At 36.0% G+C, this 18,808-nt stretch overlaps 1 protein-coding gene across 5 annotated transcripts in view; it reads left to right on the forward strand.

The window, feature by feature from the left end:
* LOC127834082 (F-box only protein 31-like) overlaps nucleotides 1–18,808 on the forward strand; it is a 41,285-nt gene that overhangs the window by 9,352 nt on the left and 13,125 nt on the right. For all 5 annotated transcript variants that reach the window (XM_052359684.1, XM_052359674.1, XM_052359698.1 and 2 more), the window contains 4 exons: nucleotides 12,517–12,597; nucleotides 14,817–14,905; nucleotides 17,161–17,332; nucleotides 17,749–17,972. In XM_052359684.1, coding sequence (XP_052215644.1) covers nucleotides 12,517–12,597; nucleotides 14,817–14,905; nucleotides 17,161–17,332; nucleotides 17,749–17,972 — 566 coding nt within the window. The remainder of the gene's footprint in view (nucleotides 1–12,516; nucleotides 12,598–14,816; nucleotides 14,906–17,160; nucleotides 17,333–17,748; nucleotides 17,973–18,808) is intronic.

The raw sequence follows: 18,808 nt of genomic DNA on the forward strand, positions 1-18,808 counted from the left end.
TGATTAAAATGTAAAATAATAGTTGTAAGATACAGTCTAAACTTGATTAGCGCAAAGTGGCAGGGACACACAAGAAAAGTTTGAGTCCTCCCCGAACAATTAAAGCTGAATGATTTCAAATATAAGGTTTTTACTAACATAAGTCTGCAACAGATTTGCATCTCCAGTGGAAGAGTATTCTGCTTTAACTCTGTACCACTTTCTGCTTACGAATAAACCATAAATATATATATATTATAAATCAATTTTTAGAAAATATTACACATTCAACAAACAAATATCATAATATTCAAGCATTTAATATTACCATTGCCACAGTAACTCCCCTTTGACTGCAATATTATTGTCCCCTACCGGTCAAACCAGAGGGGACTTATGGTTTGCGCCCTGTCTGTCTGTCAGTCCGTCACACTTTTCTGGATCCTGCGATAACTTTGAAAGTTCTTCATGTTTGTCTTGCAACTTGAAACATGGACAGATGGCAATATGGAGATTATGCATGGCAATTCATTTAGTTCATATGTCAAGAATTCTGGTTGCTATGGCAACAAATATATTTTTTTAAACTGACAATGGTTCAGGGCTCAACATTAACCTAAAAACCAACTAAGTACTTAGAAAATCTACTTGCCCTGAACGTAAAGCCACTTGCCAAAACATGAAATATCACATTAACTGTAAACCATTAACTGTAAACCTCATATGTTTTGATAAAGATCAAAATGATACACCACAAAACCTTTTTTTATTTTTGCACATTAACAAAATTATTACAGTAATTAAAGTATAATTTAAGTCTAAATGTAGATTTGTGCCAATATTTGATTATTAAACATTTCTCCTAACGATTCATCATATCTCAACCATTCAAACTCACTTTTCCATTATGGTAAAAAGTTGCGTTTTCGTTTCAATTCGCACTTTTTGGCACTTTCGGATGATTTTTCTGTGCATTTTTCATTGGATTTTGCAGACTTAAAGTTACTTGTAAAGCCGAAGCTAAATAAACTAGACATTTCTTGTCTGCTAACAGTACTGTAAACATAAAACAACATTGAACATGTGAACCGTAACAAAAATGTCAATTGACGTAAAGTAAAAGATTGTTGAAAATGTATGTCGCAAATTATGAAATATGTATATACTGAAGCTAATTGTTGTTGTTTTTATATAGTTATAAATTTAGTTGTTTTCTTTGTGACTGAAAAACCAACGATGTTATTTGTTACTGAATAGTAATGAAAAAGATAAACACAATAGCATTTGAAAGCTGATGTTTGGAATCCCAAGCCATTTACCACGGTGCCTATACCACGTGACCTTTTAAGATCTATGTGGGGAGTAAAATATCAACAAAAGCATGACAAAGGTAAGATTTTTAAGTGTTACTTTTTAGCTCACCTTATTGCTCAGGTGAGCTTTTGTGACCGGTCTTTGTCCGTCTTCCGTCCGTCTGTCCGTTGTCCACATTTGGTTTGTAAACACTCTAGAGGCCACATTTCATGTCAGATCTTCATGAAACTTAGTCAGAAGATTTGTCCCAATGATATCTCGATCAAGTTCAAAACTGGGTCATGCTGGGTCAAAAACTAGGTAAAAAAAAAGAAAAACCTTGTAAACACTGTAGAAGTCAAATTTCATGACCAATCTTTATGTAACTTTGTGGAAATGTTTGCCTTAATGATATGTTGGTCGAGTTAAAAGTGGTTCCGGTCCGTTGAAAAACATGGCCGCCAGTGGGCGGGGCAGTTTTCCTTATTTGGCTATAGAGAAACCTTGTAAACACTCTAGAAGTCACAATTTTTGCCCAATCATCATGAAAGTTGGTCAAAACATTGGTTTTATTGATATCTCGGACGAATTCGAAAATGGTCCAGATCGGTAAAAAAACATGGCCGCCAGTGGGTGGGGCATTTTTCTCTATATGTATATAGTGAAAACATGTGAACACTCTAGAAGTCACATTTTTGGCCCAATTTTCATGAAATTTGATCAGAACATTTGTTTCCTTGATATGAGAGTTGAGTTCAAAAATTGTTCCGGTCAGTTGAATAACATGGCTGCCGGGGGGGGGGGAGGGGGGCAGTTTTCCTTATTTTGCTATAGAGAAACCTTGTAAACACTCTAGAAGTCACAATTTTTGCCCAATCATCATGAAAGTTGGTCAAAACATTGGTTTTATTGATATCTCGGACGAGTTTGAAAATGGTCCAGATCGGTGAAAAAACATTTCGGGGCATTTTTCTCTATATGTATATAGTGAAACATGTGAACACTCTAGAAGTCACATTTTTGGCCCAATTTTCATGAAATTTGGTCAGTACATTTGTTTCCTTGATATGAGAGTTGAGTTTGAAAATAGTTCTTGTCAGTTGAATAACATGGCTGCCGGGGGGGGGGGGCAGTTTTCTTATATTTATATAGTAAAAAAAGCTTGTGAACACTCTAGAAATCACATTTTTTGCCCAATAATCATGAAACTTGGTTCAAAGATTGGTTTTATATATATCACATAATAAATGCCATAATTATTGCCCTTAGATTGTCCAAATTTTCATTATATTATACAAAATCCTTGTAAACACTCTAGAGGTCACAATTTTGTTTCAGATTTTATGAATCTTGGTCATAATATTTATTTTTGTAAGCAAAGTTTGATGTTTGGTAAGGGGGGGTCAACTCAAAATATAGGTCACCAGGTCAAATCTTACAAAAACAAAAACACTCCATATTCCAGAGTTTTGGTTCAATAATGATGAAACTTGACCAGGATGTTTGTCTGGACAATATGTAGGTGAAGTTTGACGTTTGGTAAAGATTGAATGAACAGACTCCTCTCAGGTGAGCGAACAAGGGCCATCTTGGCCCTCTTGTTTAACATGCCACCATTTTTAATGGGATAAAGTGGAGAGCCCGCTCATTCATGAGAGCTTTCTATAGGTATCATGATTTTATAAAACAAATAAAAAAATTCAGTAAAGTGCAACCGCGCGTTTGAACGGTTAGAAAAAGGTAGGATCAGTGTGGGGACATTATTTTATTTTGACACAAAAACATCACCTCTGGTGAAATTAAGCAAAAAACTTTATTGGAGGAGCTTACACTATATAATTTTGCATTCATTTTCAGGTTTCTGCTATATATTCATGAAAACAAAAACAAGAAAAATATTCTTACAGTAATATGATCTGTGTGGTATACGTTTTTAGAATGATCTGTGTGGTATACTGTTTTTAAGTTTTTCAGTTCTTTTCAGTTGTTTAAAAAATGCTTGTCAATAATGTTTTTGAAACTGGATTTTTAAATGCGATAGCGTGTAAAACACATAATGGCTATACACTACGCTTTCACCGCTTGTTGAACTAATACATAATTATGATATAAAGACATGCTATACAATCCCCATTATAATATTAAAATCTTACGCTGGAGCATAATTTTTTAAAATAACACACACAAACACACCCATATATATATGTTTCTACTATGACCATTATTTTGTTTTTAGTTAATCATACCGGTTACCTTCAACTTTAAATAACAACAAAATAGAAAATAATGTTGAAAATGTAACATTTTTTAGTCGTTGTAAGTTTTTTTCACAATGATGCAAGGCACTTTGAAATCCATGACAAACCAATATGTCTGGTGGATTCTGTTTTATCAGTTTTTATTTCACATTTGATTTTAAAACATACATATTACTTTGCTTTTTGTCAACCTGTGTAATATTTGACACAATTTCTATTGCAGAATTTGTGTCCGAATTAAAATTTCAATTGCGTTAGTCCATCCACATTCTTATTGTTGGCAACAGTTTGCTATCGTTTCGTCTCGCCTGCTCCAACCTTACTCCTAGTGTCCCCTTCTGTATAGTATTCCTGTCATGTGAAACTGTTTCCTCTTTTTTTTCTTCCCTTAACTAATTAGTCCGCTCACTATTGTGAAATAGGTGATTACTGAAATGAATCAATTTTTAAATAATAATAATAGATCTACTACTACTTTTACTACTACTACTGCTAGTAGTAGCAGTAGTAGCAGTAGTAGTAGTAGTAGTAGCAGTAGTAGCAGTAGTAGCAGAAGTAGTAGTAGTAGTAGTAGTAGAAGTAGTAGTAGTAGTAGTAGTAGTAGTAGTAGTAGTAGTAGTAGTAGTAGTAGTAGTAGTAGTAGTTAGTAGTAGTAGTAGTAGTAGTAGTAGTAGTAGTAGTAGTAGTAGTAGTGAAATAATTGAAATTAATTAACAATATATATATTGTCGTTATTATCTCAAAACACGGATCATTCTAAACACGTATACCACACAGATCAAATTACTGTAAGAATATTTTTCTTGATTTTGTTTTCATAAATATATGAAAGAAACCTGAAAAAGAATGCATAATGATATAGTGTAATCTCCGCTTATAAAGTTTATTGCTTATTTTTACCAGAGGTGATGTTTCTGTGTCAAAATAAAACTAGAAATGGCGCAGCAGAGGCCGACGCGTATCCCCACGCCGAATGTTTGACCTAGGTGTGCCCCAGGGTTGGTAATGGGGCCATGCATAGCTGAGATTGACCGTATTGTCATAAGAGAAGTTCATCATCAATTAGAAGTGAATTGGTGTAGAAATGAAGAAGTTATAGTAAAAGGCAATTTTGGGTGGGTGTGACATATGTGGGCAGGGCGCCCCAGGGTTGGTAATTGTGCCATGCATAGTTGAGATTGACCATATTGTCATAAGAGAAGTTCAGTATCAATTTGAAGTGAATCGGTGTAGAAAAGAAGAAATTATAGTAAAAGGCAATTTTGGGTGGGTGTGGTCTATGTGGGCGGGGCCCCAGGGTTGGTAATGGGGCCATGCATAGTTGAGATTGACCGTATTGTCATAAGAGAGGTTCAGTATCAATTTGAAGTGAATCGGTGTAGAAATGAAGAAATTATAGTAAAAGGCAATTTTGGGTGGGTGTGGTCTATGTGGGCGGGGCGCCCCAGGGTTGGTAATGGGGCCATGCATAGTTGAGATTGACTGTATAGTCATAAGAGAAGTTCAATATCAATTGAAGTGAATCGGTGTAGAAATGAAGAAATTATAGTAAAGGCAATTTTGGGTGGGTGTGGTTTATGTGGGCGGGGCCCCAGGGTTGGTTATGGGGCCATGCATAGTTGAGATTGACCCTAATGTCATAAGAGAAGTTCAGCATCAATTTGAAGTGAATCCGTGTAGAAATGAAAAAATTATAGTAAATGGAATTTTTTGGTGGGTGTGGCCTATGTGGGCGGGCGCCCCAGGGTTGGGATTGGGGCCATGCATAGTTGAGATTGACCCTAATGTCATAACAAAAGTTCAGTATCAATTTGAAGTGAATCCGTGTAGAAATGAAAAAATTATAGTAAATGGAAATTTTTGGTGCGTGTGGCCTATGTGGGCGGGGCGCCCCAGGGTTGGGAATGGGGCCATGCATGGTTGAGATTGACCGTATTGATATAAGAGAGGTCCAGTATCAATTTGAAGTGAATCGGTGTAAAAATAAAGAAGTAAATGTAAAATAACCTAAAAAAATGAGTGATAATTTCTGACGCGGCCCCACCCCAACCGCTATAACTTTTGACCCAGGGGTAAGATCAAAATTCCAAATAGTGCAGGGTCGCACATATGCTCATAGCTACCATGTGTGTAAGTTTCAAGGTTCTAGTGCTTTTAGTGTAGTGTAGTTTTAGTTCATCCTTCAAGGTCAAAGGTCATATATATGGGGACATAGTGTTTCACGAACACATCGCTTGTTCAACATAAAGTAGCAAAGATTTCATTCTGGTGATTAAAATGTAAAATAATAGTTGTAAGATACAGTCTAAACTTGATTAGCGCAAAGTGGCAGGGACACACAAGAAAAGTTTGAGTCCTCCCCGAACAATTAAAGCTGAATGATTTCAAATATAAGGTTTTTACTAACATAAGTCTGCAACAGATTTGCATCTCCAGTGGAAGAGTATTCTGCTTTAACTCTGTACCACTTTCTGCTTACGAATAAACCATAAATATATATATATTATAAATCAATTTTTAGAAAATATTACACATTCAACAAACAAATATCATAATATTCAAGCATTTAATATTACCATTGCCACAGTAACTCCCCTTTGACTGCAATATTATTGTCCCCTACCGGTCAAACCAGAGGGGACTTATGGTTTGCGCCCTGTCTGTCTGTCAGTCCGTCACACTTTTCTGGATCCTGCGATAACTTTGAAAGTTCTTCATGTTTGTCTTGCAACTTGAAACATGGACAGATGGCAATATGGAGATTATGCATGGCAATTCATTTAGTTCATATGTCAAGAATTCTGGTTGCTATGGCAACAAATATATTTTTTTAAACTGACAATGGTTCAGGGCTCAACATTAACCTAAAAACCAACTAAGTACTTAGAAAATCTACTTGCCCTGAACGTAAAGCCACTTGCCAAAACATGAAATATCACATTAACTGTAAACCATTAACTGTAAACCTCATATGTTTTGATAAAGATCAAAATGATACACCACAAAACCTTTTTTTATTTTTGCACATTAACAAAATTATTACAGTAATTAAAGTATAATTTAAGTCTAAATGTAGATTTGTGCCAATATTTGATTATTAAACATTTCTCCTAACGATTCATCATATCTCAACCATTCAAACTCACTTTTCCATTATGGTAAAAAGTTGCGTTTTCGTTTCAATTCGCACTTTTTGGCACTTTCGGATGATTTTTCTGTGCATTTTTCATTGGATTTTGCAGACTTAAAGTTACTTGTAAAGCCGAAGCTAAATAAACTAGACATTTCTTGTCTGCTAACAGTACTGTAAACATAAAACAACATTGAACATGTGAACCGTAACAAAAATGTCAATTGACGTAAAGTAAAAGATTGTTGAAAATGTATGTCGCAAATTATGAAATATGTATATACTGAAGCTAATTGTTGTTGTTTTTATATAGTTATAAATTTAGTTGTTTTCTTTGTGACTGAAAAACCAACGATGTTATTTGTTACTGAATAGTAATGAAAAAGATAAACACAATAGCATTTGAAAGCTGATGTTTGGAATCCCAAGCCATTTACCACGGTGCCTATACCACGTGACCTTTTAAGATCTATGTGGGGAGTAAAATATCAACAAAAGCATGACAAAGGTAAGATTTTTAAGTGTTACTTTTTAGCTCACCTTATTGCTCAGGTGAGCTTTTGTGACCGGTCTTTGTCCGTCTTCCGTCCGTCTGTCCGTTGTCCACATTTGGTTTGTAAACACTCTAGAGGCCACATTTCATGTCAGATCTTCATGAAACTTAGTCAGAAGATTTGTCCCAATGATATCTCGATCAAGTTCAAAACTGGGTCATGCTGGGTCAAAAACTAGGTAAAAAAAAAGAAAAACCTTGTAAACACTGTAGAAGTCAAATTTCATGACCAATCTTTATGTAACTTTGTGGAAATGTTTGCCTTAATGATATGTTGGTCGAGTTAAAAGTGGTTCCGGTCCGTTGAAAAACATGGCCGCCAGTGGGCGGGGCAGTTTTCCTTATTTGGCTATAGAGAAACCTTGTAAACACTCTAGAAGTCACAATTTTTGCCCAATCATCATGAAAGTTGGTCAAAACATTGGTTTTATTGATATCTCGGACGAATTCGAAAATGGTCCAGATCGGTAAAAAAACATGGCCGCCAGTGGGTGGGGCATTTTTCTCTATATGTATATAGTGAAAACATGTGAACACTCTAGAAGTCACATTTTTGGCCCAATTTTCATGAAATTTGATCAGAACATTTGTTTCCTTGATATGAGAGTTGAGTTCAAAAATTGTTCCGGTCAGTTGAATAACATGGCTGCCGGGGGGGGGGAGGGGGGCAGTTTTCCTTATTTTGCTATAGAGAAACCTTGTAAACACTCTAGAAGTCACAATTTTTGCCCAATCATCATGAAAGTTGGTCAAAACATTGGTTTTATTGATATCTCGGACGAGTTTGAAAATGGTCCAGATCGGTGAAAAAACATTTCGGGGCATTTTTCTCTATATGTATATAGTGAAACATGTGAACACTCTAGAAGTCACATTTTTGGCCCAATTTTCATGAAATTTGGTCAGTACATTTGTTTCCTTGATATGAGAGTTGAGTTTGAAAATAGTTCTTGTCAGTTGAATAACATGGCTGCCGGGGGGGGGGGGGCAGTTTTCTTATATTTATATAGTAAAAAAAGCTTGTGAACACTCTAGAAATCACATTTTTTGCCCAATAATCATGAAACTTGGTTCAAAGATTGGTTTTATATATATCACATAATAAATGCCATAATTATTGCCCTTAGATTGTCCAAATTTTCATTATATTATACAAAATCCTTGTAAACACTCTAGAGGTCACAATTTTGTTTCAGATTTTATGAATCTTGGTCATAATATTTATTTTTGTAAGCAAAGTTTGATGTTTGGTAAGGGGGGGGTCAACTCAAAATATAGGTCACCAGGTCAAATCTTACAAAAACAAAAACACTCCATATTCCAGAGTTTTGGTTCAATAATGATGAAACTTGACCAGGATGTTTGTCTGGACAATATGTAGGTGAAGTTTGACGTTTGGTAAAGATTGAATGAACAGACTCCTCTCAGGTGAGCGAACAAGGGCCATCTTGGCCCTCTTGTTTAACATGCCACCATTTTTAATGGGATAAAGTGGAGAGCCCGCTCATTCATGAGAGCTTTCTATAGGTATCATGATTTTATAAAACAAATAAAAAAATTCAGTAAAGTGCAACCGCGCGTTTGAACGGTTAGAAAAAGGTAGGATCAGTGTGGGGACATTATTTTATTTTGACACAAAAACATCACCTCTGGTGAAATTAAGCAAAAAACTTTATTGGAGGAGCTTACACTATATAATTTTGCATTCATTTTCAGGTTTCTGCTATATATTCATGAAAAAAAAAACAAGAAAAATATTCTTACAGTAATATGATCTGTGTGGTATACGTTTTTAGAATGATCTGTGTGGTATACTGTTTTTAAGTTTTTCAGTTCTTTTCAGTTGTTTAAAAAATGCTTGTCAATAATGTTTTTGAAACTGGATTTTTAAATGCGATAGCGTGTAAAACACATAATGGCTATACACTACGCTTTCACCGCTTGTTGAACTAATACATAATTATGATATAAAGACATGCTATACAATCCCCATTATAATATTAAAATCTTACGCTGGAGCATAATTTTTTAAAATAACACACACAAACACACCCATATATATATGTTTCTACTATGACCATTTTTTTGTTTTTAGTTAATCATACCGGTTACCTTCAACTTTAAATAACAACAAAATAGAAAATAATGTTGAAAATGTAACATTTTTTAGTCGTTGTAAGTTTTTTTCACAATGATGCAAGGCACTTTGAAATCCATGACAAACCAATATGTCTGGTGGATTCTGTTTTATCAGTTTTTATTTCACATTTGATTTTAAAACATACATATTACTTTGCTTTTTGTCAACCTGTGTAATATTTGACACAATTTCTATTGCAGAATTTGTGTCCGAATTAAAATTTCAATTGCGTTAGTCCATCCACATTCTTATTGTTGGCAACAGTTTGCTATCGTTTCGTCTCGCCTGCTCCAACCTTACTCCTAGTTTCCCCTTCTGTATAGTATTCCTGTCATGTGAAACTGTTTCCTCTTTTTTTTCTTCCCTTAACTAATTAGTCCGCTCACTATTGTGAAATAGGTGATTACTGAAATGAATCAATTTTTAAATAATAATAATAGATCTACTACTACTTTTACTACTACTACTGCTAGTAGTAGCAGTAGTAGCAGTAGTAGTAGTAGTAGTAGCAGTAGTAGCAGTAGTAGCAGAAGTAGTAGTAGTAGTAGTAGTAGAAGTAGTAGTAGTAGTAGTAGTAGTAGTAGTAGTAGTAGTAGTAGTAGTAGTAGTAGTAGTAGTAGTAGTAGTAGTAGTAGTAGTAGTAGTAGTAGTAGTAGTAGTAGTAGTAGTAGTGAAATAATTGAAATTAATTAACAATATATATATTGTCGTTATTATCTCAAAACACGGATCATTCTAAACACGTATACCACACAGATCAAATTACTGTAAGAATATTTTTCTTGATTTTGTTTTCATAAATATATGAAAGAAACCTGAAAAAGAATGCATAATGATATAGTGTAATCTCCGCTTATAAAGTTTATTGCTTATTTTTACCAGAGGTGATGTTTCTGTGTCAAAATAAAACTAGAAATGGCGCGGCAGAGGCCGACGCGTATCCCCACGCCGAATGTTTGACCTAGGTGTGCCCCAGGGTTGGTAATGGGGCCATGCATAGCTGAGATTGACCGTATTGTCATAAGAGAAGTTCATCATCAATTAGAAGTGAATTGGTGTAGAAATGAAGAAGTTATAGTAAAAGGCAATTTTGGGTGGGTGTGACATATGTGGGCAGGGCGCCCCAGGGTTGGTAATTGTGCCATGCATAGTTGAGATTGACCATATTGTCATAAGAGAAGTTCAGTATCAATTTGAAGTGAATCGGTGTAGAAAAGAAGAAATTATAGTAAAAGGCAATTTTGGGTGGGTGTGGTCTATGTGGGCGGGGCCCCAGGGTTGGTAATGGGGCCATGCATAGTTGAGATTGACCGTATTGTCATAAGAGAGGTTCAGTATCAATTTGAAGTGAATCGGTGTAGAAATGAAGAAATTATAGTAAAAGGCAATTTTGGGTGGGTGTGGTCTATGTGGGCGGGGCGCCCCAGGGTTGGTAATGGGGCCATGCATAGTTGAGATTGACTGTATAGTCATAAGAGAAGTTCAATATCAATTGAAGTGAATCGGTGTAGAAATGAAGAAATTATAGTAAAGGCAATTTTGGGTGGGTGTGGTTTATGTGGGCGGGGCCCCAGGGTTGGTTATGGGGCCATGCATAGTTGAGATTGACCCTAATGTCATAAGAGAAGTTCAGCATCAATTTGAAGTGAATCCGTGTAGAAATGAAAAAATTATAGTAAATGGAATTTTTTGGTGGGTGTGGCCTATGTGGGCGGGCGCCCCAGGGTTGGGATTGGGGCCATGCATAGTTGAGATTGACCCTAATGTCATAACAAAAGTTCAGTATCAATTTGAAGTGAATCCGTGTAGAAATGAAAAAATTATAGTAAATGGAAATTTTTGGTGCGTGTGGCCTATGTGGGCGGGGCGCCCCAGGGTTGGGAATGGGGCCATGCATGGTTGAGATTGACCGTATTGTTATAAGAGAGGTCCAGTATCAATTTGAAGTGAATCGGTGTAAAAATAAAGAAGTAAATGTAAAATAACCTAAAAAAATGAGTGATAATTTCTGACGCGGCCCCACCCCAACCGCTATAACTTTTGACCCAGGGGTAAGATCAAAATTCCAAATAGTGCAGGGTCGCACATATGCTCATAGCTACCATGTGTGTAAGTTTCAAGGTTCTAGTGCTTTTAGTGTAGGAGGAGATAGTGGCCAGGACAGACAGACAGACGGACGGACGGACGGACGGCGGAGATAACCACAATATCCCCACCTTTTTTTCAAAAAGCGTGGGGATAATAATGTCCCACACGCATCCCACCTTTTTCTAACCTTTCAAACGCGCTTTTGCATTTTACTGAAACAATATTTATTTGTTTTATAAAATCATGATACTATAGAAAACTCTCATGAATGAGGGGGCTCTCCACTTTATCCCATTGAAAATGGTGACATATTAAAAAAGTTTATCCTAAAAAATCTTACCTTTGTCACGCTTTTGTTGATATTTTACTCCCCACACAGATCTTAAAAAGTCTCGTAATATAGGCACCGTTTACGGTGTTTCTAAAAATTAGTTTGGAAATGCAAGCGCACCATGCTTAGTTAGTTCGGACTTCCGCAAACAACAATCGCCGAGGTAAATTTGTGCATAAGGGCAAATCATTTGTGATTATTTGTACTATTTAACCACAGAAACACACCTTTTTCTTTGTTCTTTTTGAACTTGCCCGGGCGGACACCTAGATTATAAAATTACTTGCCCGGACCCAACTTTTACTTGGCAAGGGCAATCGGACAACCGTTAATGTTAAACCCTGTGGTGGACTTTCACCTGTAGGGGACCATATTGCTTTGCAATATCTTGTTCACGATAGTTCAGTTAATGTGTTTGTATTTGTTACTTTTCAGGGCTATTTCTGAGAAAAGCTACAAGATTTTAATTTGAGATTTTGAAAAGATTTTCAAATACAGAATTTGTTTTCAAAATCGAACTTCTATTATGTAATATTTATGACTAGTTATCTTAACTTATGTGGTATATTTTCAATTTTCAAAATGAGATGTCAGTAAAACTTCAGTTTAATAATCTTTCAATCTATGTTGCATAATCAACATAGTAAGAAGATTGATTTGCAATAAATTAATTAACTCTTAATTATTGCTGTATTTTTTCTAAACAAATGTTGCAAAAAATTCAAATGTAAGTCATGTTTATAGGAAGGATGTACGCCATATGAAAGATTTTCCCTTGTGTGGCACAGAGACCTGAATGATGAGTCAGATGAGGTGGACGAGATGGTAAGCATACCGTGATCATATACATGTATATGCCAGTAGGAAAAGAGTGGAAAGTAGTGACAAATGATGGAGGATAACATATGTGTTCAAGAGTTATAATGTTAAAGCTATTCGCCCCTATTTCTGTAATTTCAAGGCTTGCTAAAACATGGGCATTTCAAGGCGAGCTGAGCAATGTCTTAAATTTTCTCCATGAAGCAAATGGAAGATTTTTATTATTGCGGGACCACAAATTGAATGGGGTATTATAGGAATGCCCCTCTGCTATCCAATAGTAAGTCTGTCCATGTGTCCATGAAAACTTATGTCTATCTTATATCTTCATTACACTTTGATTGATTTTCATAAAACTTGCCTTTAATTTTGACCTTATCAAGACAGTCATGCTTGCCCATGATTGAGGTTATACTTAAGGTCAAAGGTCTGGGCCATTATTTTGATCATTACTCCATATCTCATATGACCATTGCTGGATTGTTAAGAATCTGGGATTAATATTAAGATCACTGAAATATGTGCATAATGCATGTATCAGTCTCTGTAACTGAAGGTAAAAGACATTCTTCTAGCCTCAGGTTAAAAGTTTAAGCTTCTATCTTTATGTTTCGCATATTTCTGGTGATCTTATTAAAGGACTTTCAATAAAACATAGACATAATATAAAAAAAGGTTAGTTAGACAATGTGCAGAAGGAATGACTGAGTTATGCTGGCTTCATGTCTGGGTCATAGTTCAAAGTAAAACAATTAAGATTATGCTTATGCATTTGTGTCCAGTCTACTAGTATATAATATGTGTCTTGTTCTGAGAAAACTGGGCTTAATTCATGTGCGTTAAGTGTTGTCCCAGATTAGCCTGGCTAATCAGGGACGACACTTTCCGCTTTTATGGTATTTTTAGTTTCAAGGAAGTCCCTCCTTACCGAAAATCAAGTTTAGGCGGAAAGTGTCGTCCCTGATTAGCCTGTGCGGACTGCACAGGCTTATCTGGGACGACACTTTACGCTCATGAATTAAGCCCAGTTTTCTCAGAACAAGACACATATATTCCCTCTGAATGATTTTTATTAAGCTTTTTAACAAATGAAGGTCATCGATGTGATCTGCAGAAGGCATGAGTCAGTAATTCAGCTCAAAATCATGTTACATTTTAAGGTGAAATGGTGAAGTCTGGATTTTTGTGTATGTTCTTTTTCTTCAATCTTTTCAAACATGTGTATTAAGCTTGCAACAGGGTTCATGTTATTGAGATAATGTGTAGAGGGCATGAGTCAAGTCATTCGGGCTCAAGGTCAAGGTATTGTGCTAAAAGAAGACATGCATAAATCACACTGGGTTAAGTTCAATGGCACACTTGAAGGTCAATAGTTTAGCCTTTATTTTTTTGGTAAATGTGTCATGCCCCATGTTTCAGAGCTGTCTTGTCAGAAAACATAGTTCCATATTCTAGCCACAATGTTATAAACAGTTGCCATAGCCTCTGTATTAATCCTTTTTATACTCCCGGATTGAATGAATGGGGGTATATTGTTTTTGGCCTGTCTGTCTGTCTGTCTGTCTGTCTGTCTGTCTGTCTTGTCTTGTCTTGGCCTGCCTGCCTGCCTGCCTTCCTGCCGGCCTGCCTGCCTGCCTGCCTGCCTGCCTGTCATTGTATGTGTCTGTCTGTCATTGTATGTGTCACAAAACTTTAACTTTGGTCATTACTTTTACAATATTGATGTTAGCAACTTGATATTTGGCATGCATGCGTATCTCATGGAGCTGCACATTTTGAGTGGTAAAAGGTCAAGGTCAAGGAAATCCTTCAAGGTCAAAGGTTATTAAAAAAAAAAAAAGCGGCGCATTAGGAGGCATTGTGTTTCTAACAAACACATCTCTTGTTTATAGCCTTTCTATGGGTTTTCATGATTCTGTGCTACAATGTTAATGTAATGAATACTGCATGTTTGTGTAGAAAACATCAAATAATAACACTGGCTAAAGGTCAAGTTCAGACTTTGCGGTCAAAAGATTAGCCCTCATTGTGTCTGCTTCATATCGCTTATATTATTATGGGCTTTCATTAAAAGTTAATGTCATTCAGAAAATGTAAGTCATGAGTCAGCCTTATCTCAAAGTCAAGATCAGCTTTTCAAGGTCGGAAGAGTCTGGGTAAAGCACAAAGCCAGGCTGTCTCTTAGAAAATGCATTGTGTTTAATAGATACCTTGCTTTTCTTCAGGCCAAGCAAAGGTTTGCAGCAGAATGCAGGTTGAGAGGGGTACAGTGGCTGATTCACTTTACAGGGGACAAATTTCAGAACGTTAACATGTAAGTGTAGCTGAGGATGGTGGATCAGTAGTTTTCTTCTCCAATAATTGCAAAGGCATAGTTTAATCCTAATGTTAATTACACACCCCTGTCCAAAAATGGGGTTCTTGTTTATTTCCAATGTAATAGTTCTTTGCCATTCAGGGTCGCTAATCATTCGCGCCACCTCGTTTTTGAGATGCATTAATAAATGAGCCAATGCAACTTTCGAGGTGGCGCTCAGGCCCTGAGGTTTTGAAATTTCATGGATAATTTTACAGGGTAATTAGTTAAATATGTTTTTAGTCCCCTACTGGTTTCACCGGAGGGGACTTATGGTTTTGTCTCCGTCCGTCCGTCACACTTTTCTGGATCCTGCGATAACTTTTAAAGTTCTTTATATTTTTTCATGAAACTTGGAACATGGATAGATGGCAATATGGACATTATGCACATCATTTTTATTTCGTTCCTACGTCAAAAATTATGGTTGCTATGGCAACAAATAGACTAGAAATACTGCTGAAAATGGTGGTTTTTCTGGATCCTGCGATACCTTTAAAAGTTTTTAATATTTTTTCATGAAACTTGAAACATGGATAAATGGCAATATGGACATTATGCACGTCATTTCATTTGGTTCCGACGTAAAAAATTCTGGTTGCTATGGCAACAAATAGACTAGAAATACTGCTGAAATGGTGGTTTTCTGGATCCTGCAATAACTTCTAAAGTTCTTAATATTTTTTCATGAAACTTGAAACATGGATAGATGGCAATATGAACATTATGCACGTCATTTCATTTTGTTCCTTAATAAAAAATTCTGGTTGCTATGGCAACACGTATATATTTTAAAAAATCTGGAATTTCTGACAATGTTGGAGCCGGTAGGGGACTTATATTGCTTGACAATAGTCTTGTTTTAACATATTTTGCATTATTTTTAAAATCGGGCAATGTAGTGTGATTCAGCGAAGATTAATTCATCCAAACATTTACAGAAACATACATTCTTAACCTTTTAAAAAAGTGAGAACCTTTATAGGTTGTGGCCTGGTGGAGTTTTAAAAAGCATTTTGATGAGTTTTTCCGGTGTGACGAGAAAATTTCAACCAAATTAAATTGCTCACAGAATCAAGTGATTGCTAGCAACATACATAAGATGCTGCATGCACAAAAATATTTGCTTCTTGCCGACATAGTAGATAATTTTGCATGGAGCCAATACTAAGCAGATGGCACTTATTATATGTATCAATTAACAGTCGTATCACAACGAAATTATCACCTGACATACATTTTAGCCTTGTTCTGAGAAAACTGGGCTTAATTCATGTGCGTAAAGTGATATCCCAGATAAGCCTGTGCAGTCCGCACAGGCTAATCAGGGAAGATACTTTCTGCCTAAACTTGATTTTCGGTGAGGAGGGACATCCTTGAAACAAAAAATACCATAAAAGCGGGATGTGTCGTCCATGATTAGCCCGTGCAGACTGCACAGGCTTATCTCGGATGACACTTAACACACATGCATTAAGCTCCGTTTTCTCAAAACATGACACATTTGATGGATGGGTGCACCCAATTCATCGCCCTGCCCCTGGCTTTGGGTTTGACTTTACTCAGTTGTATTGTCCCCTATGGGTTTCACTGGAGGGGACTTATGGTTTTCTCTCTGTCTGTGAGTCTGTCAACCTTTTCTGGATCCTGCTTTGACTTAAAATGTTCTTCATATTTTTTCATGAAACTTTAAACATGGATAGATGGCAATGTGAACATAATGCACGTCATTTCATTTTCTTCCTACGTTAAAAATTCTGGTTGCTATGGCAATAAATCTATAAAAAAATCAAAACAATCTGACAATGGTGTAGCCAGTAGGGGACATATATTGCTTGGCAATAGTTTTGTTCAGGTAAGAGAAAAGATTGGAGATAAGTAAGGATAAGATAGACACGATAGGATAAGAGATTGAGATATTATGGTGGACAAATACTTGGAGTTGAAAACTGGATAGAGAGGCCAGACTTGATAATTTAATAAAACTACGCATTTAGGCTTTTTTCATGGTTTCTGTGGACCTTTAGAGGAACATGTTTAGACCTGTCAACTGAAAAATGAATTGAGGTATAAATAGAACATGAAATCATGCTAGTCATACCGTCTTTTAAATAAAGGGTAATGAACAACTGGACATTTTTTTTCTTTGTGTGTGAAAGTATGTCATATTATCTTTTATGTTCAACTAACTCAGTTGTCCCTTTTGTTTCCAGACAAACACAGCAATTTGAAAGACTCTACTTACCTGCTCCGTTGACTGTATTGGATCCGCTCTGTCCTCTCCGAGAGGGCCTCTTTAAGGGGATGTACAGTGCGCACGGTACTGAGATCATGTTGGTGACTATCAACTGGGAGAAAAAGGACGTGTCGGTGCTGAAAATTTCAGTAAGTTGAAATAAGGCTTTCTTGTACATCAACAGCAGTGATCTGTCTTGTAATGTTTGCGGTATAGTCAATAAAGATCAAACAACTGTTAGGAGTAGGCAGCATGACTATCAAAACATATGAGAAGTTCTTGTAATTTCATTGTTCAAAATACCTTAAAAAACCTTTTACATTCTTTCTCAATGTTTTATACATCAAGTTTCAACAGTTATGGTATGACAAAGATTTGTTTTAAAAATAAGTGTTGAAAGCAACATGATATATGACTGCTCTTTTTCGGTAAAATTCTATGGTACATGTATATGATTGTAAATTACACCTTAAATAAGATCTGTATATGTTTTAATAGTTATGAATTCAAGTTTGAAGTGTAAGTATTTGTCTGTAAATGGATTGTAATTTTAATTAACTTTCAGGGCGACAGTAATGTCCCAGCAGGTGAAGTAAGTGTGGAGGCTGACCTGTCTAGGCCCATGCTTCTCACGCGAGAACAGCAGATTACCATAGAACAGGTGGCTGCTATAGACCGCGATGCCCCTTTACCCGTCATCGGTGATGCATTGACGTCCTTTAGACAGCCCTTTGTGATTCCTACACATGAGAGTGCTGATATGGAGGCGCCTGACATGTGCTTATGCAGGTTGGAGTTTAGTTTTTTCCTATCATTCTGCAGTAAGGTTGAGATTTGTTTAAAAAAAAGTGTGAACATAATTATGTTGTCATCATCTAACATGAAACAATTTTTATATGCTAATGGACAATCATACTATTACAACCAATATGGGTACTGGATTTGTTTAGGTGTCAAGCATTTTAATAAGCCCATACTCCAAATATAATATACACTGAAAACATTTTCTTAACTTCAATTATATAAAATGTGATTTTGGAGTAACTACATGTAAATATATGTGAGAAATTTAAAAGCACATAAACACTCAAAATCACAAATATCTCGCACAGTATTTCGAACAATAAATTTAACACATAAAACAACAGAGTCCCTTATAAAATTAGCCAAAATTTTAATGCTAGATTTGGTTCGGTAGGTTTAATGAGACAGGAAATGCTCAATTTTATGTTTTTTGTCACAATATATTTTCCATGTGAATTTCTGATGACGATATCCTTTTATTTACGAGCGAACACAAGATTGGATTCGGGCAACGTAGGAAGCACTACCTACTTGTAGTTCTCATGAATACAACGTTTTTCCGGCGCTGCCCGAAGCCAGTCTTGCATTCGCTTGTAAATATCGTAACGGGAAATTCACATGGAATACTAAAAGTATATTGTCGCACAAAATATCAAAACAACTGTTTTGTATATCGTTTAGTCAATGTTACCATACTAGCGCTGAAACTATGGCTATTGCTATAAGGTACACTGATTTGTTATGGGTTAACTTTATTTTGCAATATATTTCGCGAAATATTCGTTGAGTTTGAGTATTTATGTGTGACTTTAATTGTTTAT

Source organism: Dreissena polymorpha, chromosome 1 (genome assembly GCF_020536995.1).
Source record: "Dreissena polymorpha isolate Duluth1 chromosome 1, UMN_Dpol_1.0, whole genome shotgun sequence".
Taxonomy (NCBI): Eukaryota; Metazoa; Mollusca; class Bivalvia; order Myida; family Dreissenidae; genus Dreissena; species Dreissena polymorpha.